This window comes from Pundamilia nyererei, unplaced genomic scaffold (genome assembly GCF_000239375.1).
Source record: "Pundamilia nyererei isolate P.nyererei 1_Seehausen unplaced genomic scaffold, PunNye1.0 scaffold00115, whole genome shotgun sequence".
Classification (NCBI taxonomy): domain Eukaryota; kingdom Metazoa; phylum Chordata; class Actinopteri; order Cichliformes; family Cichlidae; genus Pundamilia; species Pundamilia nyererei.
This window is the reverse complement of record NW_005187516.1, coordinates 1,949,383-1,960,018: the sequence shown is the minus strand read 5'-3', so window position 1 is coordinate 1,960,018 and position 10,636 is coordinate 1,949,383. Positions and strand designations below refer to the sequence as shown.

At 45.4% G+C, this 10,636-nt stretch overlaps 2 protein-coding genes across 4 annotated transcripts in view; one reads left to right on the top strand and one right to left on the bottom strand.

Annotated features, from left to right (window-relative positions):
• Positions 1–2,532, top strand: part of LOC102207165 (chondromodulin) — a 7,965-nt gene extending 5,433 nt beyond the window's left edge. Inside the window, exons 4-6 of the mRNA XM_005742028.2 lie at positions 448–598; positions 992–1,107; positions 1,770–2,532. Coding sequence (XP_005742085.1) covers positions 448–598; positions 992–1,107; positions 1,770–1,991 — 489 coding nt within the window. The 3' untranslated portion in view covers positions 1,992–2,532. The remainder of the gene's footprint in view (positions 1–447; positions 599–991; positions 1,108–1,769) is intronic.
• Positions 2,533–3,505: 973 nt separating this feature from the next.
• sugt1 (SGT1 homolog, MIS12 kinetochore complex assembly cochaperone) overlaps positions 3,506–10,636 on the bottom strand; it is a 25,966-nt gene continuing 18,835 nt past the window's right edge. For all 3 annotated transcript variants that reach the window (XM_005742002.1, XM_005742003.1, XM_005742004.2), the window contains exons 11-13: positions 6,895–6,985; positions 5,873–6,045; positions 3,506–4,245 (exon numbers count right to left, since the gene is read on the bottom strand). In XM_005742002.1, coding sequence (XP_005742059.1) covers positions 4,144–4,245; positions 5,873–6,045; positions 6,895–6,985 — 366 coding nt within the window. In that variant the 3' untranslated portion in view covers positions 3,506–4,143. The remainder of the gene's footprint in view (positions 4,246–5,872; positions 6,046–6,894; positions 6,986–10,636) is intronic.

Here is a 10,636-nt window from a genome sequence, read left to right as displayed (position 1 = left end):
GCCTCCACCCCACCCCCACCCGTGCCTCACCTGCCCCTCCTTACCTGCAGGCTGTGGATACAGAGTATGTATGTTTATTCAGTGTCTCCTCTGCAAACCTCATTAGTTTATCTGCAGAAACCTGCAAATTTAGGACATCCAGTCTCTCCTCTTCAGAAGCTGATGAGTTCTGACACTGTGTGTACAGCGAGACGTCAGCGCAAAAGGGAAATGTGTACACTAAAGCCTCAAGGGCTCCCTTTTTACTACTCTGTTTTATGTTCACATAAAAGCACTAACAGCGCAGCATTAATTCAGATTAGACTTGGGCAGGATGCAGAGAGTGTGGACTGTTTAAAGCATAACAAGATACAAGAAGTGTGATGTTACACCTTTGGCAGCCGTGTGTGTGTTTTGAAAGATTTTTACTTGCATATCAGTCTCATCTGCTTTTCCCACCCACAAAAGGAGGATGAAGTGATCCCGGCCAAGTTCGACGATGATTTGATCTGGGTAGCAGCTGAAACACCCCTCTCGGACTCTGGTTTCCTCAGCAACAAGATCAAGGACTTGTGCGGCGACCTGCCAATCTTCTGGCTCCGTCCCACCTTCTCGAGTAGTAAGCAAACAGATTTTTCAGTAGTATGGATTTTTTTTTTTTTTTTAAAGACAAGAAAACAGTCATTTTTTCTTGTTTTTACAAAAAACAAAGAGAATATGGGTCAAACAGTCTCAAGCATTCTCATTTAACATCGCAGCTGTTTAAGCTACAGAGAGAGAGAGAAAAACAGGCTATAAAGAAAGAAAGGCAGAAATCCTTTTGAAGTTTCTGAGCTGCTGAGTGTAGAATTCTTAGCGTGCTGAGAGGTCAAAAGTTCTCAAAACACAATTTTCCTTCTGCTTCAGCTGCGGACTTCAAAATGCTGCCTGAGAAACGGCTGTGTGCCACATTAGTGCCATTCTGCTCCTAGATTTGGTCTGCTGTCAGATACTGAGAGTGTGATGTGTGCAGGCGGCCAGAGGAAGAGGAGGGCTGCCCCCCGTCAGCGCCGCCAGGCAGCCGGAGCCACAGGTCAGGAGGTGGAGGAGGACGTGGAAGCGGAGTTCAACCCTGAGAACCCCTATCAGGTGAGTCACACACACAAACGTGACTCACACGGTTCCTCTTTTTCTTCTTCTCTTGTGTTTACGTTGGGCCGCGGCGTCGCAGCTGTCCGATCAGATCTGAGGCCTACCTGAGACGGCTTTTCCCAGCGAGGGATTCTCACAGCTGTGCGAGCGGCAGCAGATGCCGGGGTCACGGTGGAGGGGCCCGGATTGTCACTGCAAATCTGAGTGTATGCGTGGGCGTGTAGTCTGTGCGTGCGGTTTTCTGTGTGTGGCTGTCCAAAGCATTCCTTTCAGCATTGAGGCTGTATGAATAATTCCACAACATCCCACCACCTCCTCCTCTTCAGCAGCCCCTTTGCCCCTGCTAAGCACACACAGAGTCCCATGCATACACACATGCATCCTCATCCCTTCATTACAGGCCCCACTTTCTTTTTTCCCTAATCCTCCACCCCAACCCCACCAAACCCACTCCTGACAACCACAGAACGGGGTAAACAGCAAGCGCAGTTTCTGAAAAAAGAAAATATTTGACAACAAAAACCCACATCTGACAACATCCCCTCCTCCCCCATCACAGCCTGTCGGAAATCCTTTTTAATTGGTTTAAAACAAGCTTTTGCCGCCCTGCCGAAGAACGCCTCACTCTGACCGCTCTCCTCTCTTCTCCCTCCTCTCAGAGAGGCCTCGAGGGCGAGCAGGACATGAACATCGACCCCAGGCTGGACCACGAGGGCGTGTGCTGCAGAGAGTGCCGCCGCGGCTACACCCACTGTCAGAGGATCTGCGAGCCTCTCCAAGGCTTCCACCCGTGGCCCTACCACTACAGGGGCTGCAGGGTGGCCTGCAGAGTTATCATGCCCTGCAACTGGTGGGTGGCACGCATCCTGGGTCTGGTGTGAGCCTCCCCGCCCACGTGAGAGATGGTAGAGTGCAGGAGGGATGGGGGAGGAGAGATAGGAGAAGGATAAAGTTTAGAAAAGGAAGATGGTGGCTTCTCATCCTCAGCAGGTTGCTGTGACCACACATTATCAATGCATGGTAAAGAATCTAGGGCAGTCATGATCTCACACACACACATACACACACACACCATACTCTTGATTTCCATCAAGATCACACAGCTTATGATGTGCAGCTCTACACCACATAAAAAGGAAGCATGTAAAACTACCCGCATTTAGGAAAAGCAAGGTGAGCTTGTATTTTTAGCGCTGATAAGCAGCCTTTTTCATTCATTTTTTGCTTTCTGTAAATAAATGTGCCTTCAGCCAATAATAGCAGTCTTAACTTGCATCTTAAACGCATGTTTTCCAGCCCTTTATCTCTCTTTCGCCTTCATGAGAAGCTCTCATTAAAACAATGTACTGCACGTATCGTCTCAGAAACTTTCATCTCCATGTAAAGCATTGAAGAAGTGATCTCGAAGTGCAATATCACTGAATAAACTTTTTTTTTTTTTAAGTAAACATTAAAGGCGTCCTTCTCTTTTCCTTCTCTAATTGACCAAATGACTTTGTAGCCCGTTTGTAAATACACGGCGTTCACTTCGGCGAGTTTACTCGGGATCACCCTCTCTTCTCTTTTCCGCTCAAAAATGGTTTTGAGAAGTGTCACGTCTGGCAGCTGCTCCAAAGGGATGAGCAGAAAGAAGTTTCCAGAGTTCTTTAATGTGAGAGTTGCAGCTCTAGAACTCTTTAATGAGACTAAAGACTCTGTAGCCGTCACGCTCCCAGATCTTACCCACGATGCAAAGCGCTTAGCTCCTTTTGATGTCACGGAGCTGCCTCGGGCGGGGGTAGGGGGTAAGGATGGGGGCGGTGTATTTGTGTGTGTGTCAGGGATAGCGAAGGAGTGTGTTAGTGTGAGTGTGTAAAAAAGTGTTACAAAGCTAAGAGTTCCATCCAGAGTCACAAATGGGCGTTTGATCGTCACGAGAGATGAAACGATGTGTGATGAATTTAACACTTAACTCAGTGTGAGAGGCTTGATGATGTGGTTAGGAGGCTGATCCATATTAATGCTCTCTTGCCTCGGCAGGACGCCCCCTCACAGTTTCGGCTGCCGCATATATGCGATAGGAGGACAGGGGAGGCGCCCGCTCCCCTCACATCTCCCCTCTGTAAATCACCGCTCCACCTCAGGGCCGCATCCTCACCTGCAGCTCGAGCTCCTCCACTCGATACCAATCGAAACCCGCAATACATAAACCATATCCTCAAGCTGTCAACCGTATCTCAACTGCCTGAGCTCATATCAGTAATACCACATTTCATCGCTCCCAGCACATAATCACAGAGCACGGATCCCTGTTGTAATGTATTGCCGTTTTTGTGTTTGAGCAAGACTTTTCCGAGCTGCTCGAAAACGGTTTCAGGGAGACAAGAAACCATAAAACACGGGGCAAAGTTTGTGAGCCAAATCTTTTATTTACACCGAAGCTTGAATCCCACAGAGAGAGAGAGACCGGTGGCGAGCCAGACATGTCGCACACTTTCCAGATAAGTTGTTTTGCAGAGGACTGCTGTTTTTACAGAGTGCAAAAAAGAGGAGGAAAACAAAAAAAGCATGATCTGTGAAACACAATCAGTTGGTTTAAAGGTAGTGTTCACAAATGTTTTAGCAACTTTTTTATACAAGTACTAATATTGCAAAGTCATAGAAGGCTCCCAAATATAAAGGCTGTGAGTGATTAGGAGGGGCGGGGGGAAGTTGAAGTGAAGCGCGTCAATTTTAAGCCCGATCTCAGTTCCCTTTTGAGTTCATTGGCCTTTAAAAGAAATCAGGTAATGTTGATCATTCCTTTCAACAGATCATCTTAATTAACCGAACATATATTGCAGAGAAGAGGCCATATGTAGTTTGCTTGGGTGATGGTGGGAATGCTTGGCTCCCTGCACTTAGTGACAAACACGAAGAAGAGGCGAAGCAGCGGCCAGCCATGCAGGCTGCAGGGCGGCGACGACGAATCCCGCTGTAGCTCAGGTGGACAGATGTCAAGAAAGATGATGAACTGAGGTGGGGGAGGTGGAGTCATGGCGAAATAGGGGACGCTCAGAACTTCTTATACTCTGCATCATCGGGCGGTTTCACTTCCACTTTCTTGTTGGCTACATCTCCCCAGTTGGTGGTCAGGACCGTACCAGCTGACTCCATCTGCACAAAGAGGAGAAGTCACAGGTTTTCAGTAGCAGTTATGCAACACTTTCTCTCTGCTAGTGAGCCTCAGGTAAGTCCACCGCAGCACAGCTGAAGTACAAGGTGACTGGTAACCGTTTAACTTTTGATTGTCCTGATGTTTTGTAACAAGAACTCGTGTTTAAGATGTTTAAGCTAAATGCAGAAATGACAACTGATCACACCGAAGCACGGCTGGCTTCAGGCTGTATGCTGGAAATGACAGTAAATACTTTTTTCTCCAGCATCATGAGATCATATCGTTAATGAATGCCCATCCGTGCCTTCATCCATCAACATTTGGCTGCAATCATACACACTTCCTTCATTACACTTTAATACACGCTCATTAACGAGACAATCTGTTCCTGCTGCATCAATCAACCCAGTGTGTGTGTGTGTGTGTTCACTCAATATAATGAGAATTGTGTAAATAATTACTGATGCAGCTTTGCATTTTCATAGCACCGCTAAAGCTTTAACTAAAGAAAATGAGAGCATTTTTTTTAAAAATCTGGAACTTATTCTGATAATTGTTGCGAGCTCCCCCAATTAGATGTTTGTGTAAGTCTGTGGGTTGCTGTCAATTAGGCATGCTAGAAAACTAACAGTCAACAACAAAAGTTTATTTGAGGGGCCAAAAGTCACATTTATAATTGTCTTGGTCAGTTCCAATTAATGATTTTGCTTTTTTTGGGGGCCAAACATCTGACCTGCCAATTACAATTTTGGGCCATTGTCTTTCCAAAACCTAACAGAGCTGAGCGAGTCTATACACGGACTGGAGGAACCAATGAGGTAGATCACTGGCATTCTTTAAAAACAGAAACAATACCCCAGTAATGCAAATGATCTGTTGAGGATCTACAGCAACAACATTGAAATATTCAACCGATTTTTTTTTTTCTTCAAAAGACCTAATATGTTATTTGCTAATTGGCCAACTTTACATCTAGTCTGGGTTAGTTAAGCCGTCCCAGAGCTGTCAGCTAGCATAAACTCTTAATTTCCTTCAACTGCTTCCAGAGACCAGAGCTCTGTGTTGTTGTCAGTCAGTGGAAAGTGTTTAAAATAAGATTTTTTTTTTTTTTTTTAATTAAACGAAAGAAAAGTGCAAAAAAAAAGAAATGTTTTTCTGTTCTCTTCATGACTTTAATTCTGATTCAAAATAATAAATTATCATTAAATATGGCAAATAACAGCACACATTAAAACAGGTTTTTACCTGTATTAATGTGTGCAAACGTAACACATTAGACTGCAAAAGCCTGTAAATATGATGTCCTGTGGCAGCAGCTAACAGATTGGATCGATTTAGGTTAAAAGTGTAACTGATTTAAAAATGAAACAGGAAGGGCCAGACGTGGGCTGCTCAGGCTACAAAGATTGAACTTATTGACCTCTGTTATGCGTCTCAGAGTCCACTTCAAATAAAAGGTGGCCATCTAGGCAGACACCAATACACCGATTCTACGATGGAGGCGGTGAGGAAGGAAAATGAAACCTTTCCTTTTAGAACTGAGAAGAGAACGTTTTTGCGACCGTGCACGTGTACGACTGTTTTCAGTGTGAAACACGTGTAACGCAAGTTAAACATAATACTCACAAAGGATTTGTTCATGGCTCGTTTGACCTCGTCTGAACCGTCCGAGTAGATCTGCTGGAAGAGCTTGTTGAGTGCCGCGTCTCCCTCCACCTGCTCATTTTTCTCCTCCTCGTTTATCTCCACCACCAACTTGTCCCACTTGCAGGTGTAGTGGGACGATGTGGGGTACTGGTCTGATGAAGAAAGAAATCTTTAAATTCCATCAGAGCCCAAAATAAAAAGAGCTCACTGCTTTTGTGAAAACACTTCAAATGTTCATTAACATTTTTAATTAAATACGCTGACTTTTATCATCCAATCACAGCGCACAGACTCAACTGTCAGCTCGTAACCAATTTCACTCTCCTTGCCACTGAATCGTCCGACTTAGATGGCGAAGAATCCCATTGTGATTGGATTTCTATATTTTTCTGGATGCAATACACCCACCATAATCCCAACAAGAGATGGCGGGATGGGGGGGAGAGCAGGAAATGTAATCCAGACGCAGATTTACATAAATACAGCAGCAAAATGCACAGCAGACAGATTCAGGCCAAGTGTGGACAAACTGAGATGCAGTGCCATAAAAATAAAATGTCAAATGTGATGTTTAAATGAAACCGCAGTCCAATTTAAAAGCAAGCGCTAATAAACAAGATGTCCAAGAGAATGAGCTGGAGGGGAAAAAAAACAACATAGTTTGGCTCCCCACTTAACTTTTACTCCCCCTTCAAACACACACTTACATAAGTAATTAATCCTGTCAGTAATAGGAATGTGTGGGTTAAAATATTGAGTCATATTCCGCTGTCATACCTTTCCCTCTCACTGCCTACTTTCGCCGTCAGACTAATGAAAGACTCTAAGCAGGTCTCGACTGCCCACTCTCATTTTAGTGCAGAACAGACAAACACAGGAGCTTATATTGATCTTTGCAGAGAGAGGGAGAAATAAGAAGGGAGAAAAGGAGAGACACAGGAGAACAGTCTGGTGGTGGGAGGTGGGGTGGAAGAGGGCAAATGTCGAAGCTGCGGACTGACTTGGATTGAAGTGTTTGACGCTGGACTCGTGTCCTTCTCCCTCCAGCTTCTCCCATCTGACGGCTTCCGTCTTCTTCATCTTGATCTCCACCTGACGGAGGAGAAGAGGAGGAAGACACGAGAGGAGAAAAAGGGAGTTAACGATTCTTAAAAAGAAGCAAAAAGAAAGGGAAAAAAAATGTTGTCTTTGGTGCGTAGCACGAAAATAACTCTTCCACTAAAGTGGCAGCTTAAAAGTTCGGGACATCAGATCATTATTGAGGCCGGAGAGACCGGCTTGTTCAGCGCCGCCGTCAACTTTGTGTGTGTGTGTGTGTGTGTGAGCGGGAGAGAGAGACACATCAGGGATATGCGGGGGCACAGCTCAATCTCAAACCTCACTGACAGACATACTGCACTAACGAGATGCCTGTCAGCCAGAGGGGCCAGTGTGAGAGACGGAGCGTGAGGGGGAGGAGGGCGGGAGATCCTAATTCCACACAGCAGCATCTGATCCGAATCATTACACCGGGAGAACATGGTAGAGGAAGAAAACAATGAGGGGAGAGAGGACATGGACACATGCTTTTAACACTGAGCCACACTGACAGGGCACATAGCAGCAAGACACGCGAGCAGCAGCTCCCTGCGTCCCCCCGCCTCCCACAAACCTTCCACACACACACACACACACACACACACACACACACACACACACACACACACACACACACAGAGTCCACTTTCACCCATTAATGGCGCGTGTGTTTGATATGTGTGCATGTGAAAGACAGAGCTGGTGATGTCGGCGCAATTAAGGAACATTTCTGCTCTGCTAGGCGATGTGATTATTCATTTATGAGGGTGCCAAGAGAGGAGGTTAGGGACGGGGAGGCAGGGAGGCTGACTGACACGGACTGAGGTGTGAGCGAGGGGAGCAGATTGAGGGAAATGAGACAGTATGACCGCTGCTAGCTTCTCCGCCGAGGTGATGAGCTAGTGCGAGTGGCTTTACACTGATAGATCGCTTTGGTGTGTGTCAGCGCTTTCTGCTCCACAAAGGGCCTCGTGCACACGGCGAGGCATCTGTGCAGTGTCCGAAATTAACTTTTGGGCTCAGCTGCAAAGGGCTGAACAGCTTAAAAAAACAAACAAACCCAAACACAAGGTGTCCCCTGAGAATACAGGTTACTGCTGGAATAATTCATTGCCGTTTTAAGCAGACCAGCCGGATTGTGCGAAAAGGGAGAATTCTTAATTTCTAGTACACCATCTACTCACCCCCAGGTACTCGCACACACACAAAAGCTGGCATGCTTCAAAAGAAGTGCCTGTCAGAAAGTTTCTAAGAATTAAAAAGAGGTTCGCATCCCACAATTTCTTTTGGAAAAAAATGTCAATTTAATATTGACGCACGATTCAAGCGCCGATTCTGTTTTGTTGCTTTCTTCACTTTTTGTCACTGCAAAGAATTGCAACAGTTTGAACATCTTCCAAGTGAAGTGAGGCAGCCTGAAAACGTGCATTGTTTTCGGCATATGCAAATTGCTCATTGTGTCTCGCCCCTCATCTCGCGCATGTTACGCAACCATCTGTGGAGCAGCTTAATCCTCGGGTTGGCATGTAACTCTTAATCAACTTATCAGTAGGAACATGAAGAGCTGTGCTGGGAGATATCTGATTCTCTCAAAAATCACAGCCGCTGTGACGCTGTGTGAAATAGAAAATAAAGACAGAATGAAGGCATTTGGTAATTATTTAAAAGCCCAAGTTTAATTAAAAACCGCACACAGAAAACATCTTAAAAGATCAAAAACGAGAAACTGTGTCATATTTTGAATTGTCTACTGCCTTAATAATACATGTAAAATGTATTTTGTCATTGCATTGCTTAAATAAGCAAGAGCTCCACAGAAAAGGACTTTCAACGTGGCTCCACACATGTTTGAGCCAACACGCAGTTTTGGCATTTTTGCTTCTGTACACCAATCACAGACTTTCAGCTTTAACAAATAAAGGGACTGCCATCAATTTTCTGAGCATCCAAAAAGGTTTGCTTTTAGAAAGCATAGCTACAGTTATCCAGTGTGCATTTTTGTTTAAAAACTTCAATTTAGCGAGCTTCACTTCCAACACCGAGCGGAAACTTCACGCACTGTAAAAGCTGGATGATGTACTCATCAAATTAGCTTGTGTTTGCATTCTAGATCATTCTCGGATGGAGAACCGCGAACTTTCCCTCCACACTGCAAAACTAAAGCATGCTGAGTGCTACAGCTTTTCGCCTGCAAAAGGCTGCACACACACATGCACACTGAGACATCAGCTCCAGTTCACTGGAAATGCAGTAATTTAAGATCTACCAGTCATACATAATTTCCTCAAAAACACGAACATATGGCCAAAATGCAACGTAAAGAATTTTTAAATGATCCCGGAGACGTTTCTACGGTTATTTATTGAAGCTTGCCGATCAGTTAGGTTTTGCAAAAGCTCCCCACGGCATATTAAACACTTGTTTTTGACAGATCCACCTGCAGTCTGGGGCGTAGATGCCTTTTGAGCTCTGTTAGTGGTCTCGTGATGCTTTGAAGACTTGTGCGCACATCAGACCGTTAGTTCAAATCACCAATAACTGGTGTTCAGCCTGACACGGCTTTTGTAGCAGCACTAGTGACTCAAAACAACTTGTAGTCTATTTAGAGACGTCTTCATCTTTTTTTTTTTTTTTTTAAATCATGTGATGTTTTTTGTGCAATCCAATGAAGGAGCGTCAAAAATACAGTAATCAAATTCTATCTGTCATTAAATTAGAAACCTATAAAGTTCTAAGTTTTCCTAAAAAACAGTGAAAGCAAAGGATCAAAGGCTGAGAGAATTAAATGTATTAACTTGGAATTACCAGACATAATATTTTTGTAGCGATGTGCATCGAATTGACAGTGTGTGTTTCCGTGTGTGCTCCTAGGACATACAACATTAATCTGCTGCCACATCTGCGTTTCCTAGCTTTTAAGGGACATGGCAGGCCAGGCGCAGTGTGTGTGTTTCTCTGTGTGTGTTTCTGTGTGTATGACAGGCTTGTAAAGGGATGTGACAGCAGAGCCACAATCAGGGGCCACCACCCACAGGACCCCAGAGGCTGGACTATACAATCCTGTGCTACACAGACGCACACATGCTATTTACAGAGGGGCACTGAGGTCCCATGTCGCTTGTCACATGTGTTTGTAGCCATCGTCGCCCCCCCCCCCCCTTCCTGCTAGGGGGCCGGCATCTTCTCCCTCTTTTTCCCCAGACGCCTGCGGATTTTGAAACAAGCTCGGCTAAAAAGGACACAAATGAAATACACATAAACGTTCTTCGACGTTGACAGGCGTGCAAATTAAAGAGGGGAGACGCCACTTTAGCCGTTCGCCCAAAAGAGATGAGTTTCGAGCTGAACGAAGGAGCGAGCGCTCATTCCGATACCGCTCGGCGTGTTTGCGTGCACGCCCACGTGTGCGCGTTAGCCGTCTGTTCTGATCAAACACACTGGTGTGTAATTGGCTCCCCGTTGTCGCGGTGACCCCTGCGGTTGGAATGTTTGCCGTGATGGAGGACAGGACGAGGTCGCACTGACGATAATGTGCTAGAGATGACACGCCCGCACACGTGCACACTTCAAATAGTTCCTTTAAATGGCACAAGTGTGTTGAAAGATTACTGTTCAGCCTCTGTCATTGTACCAGAGTGAGTGTGTGTGTGTGTGTGTGTGTGTGTG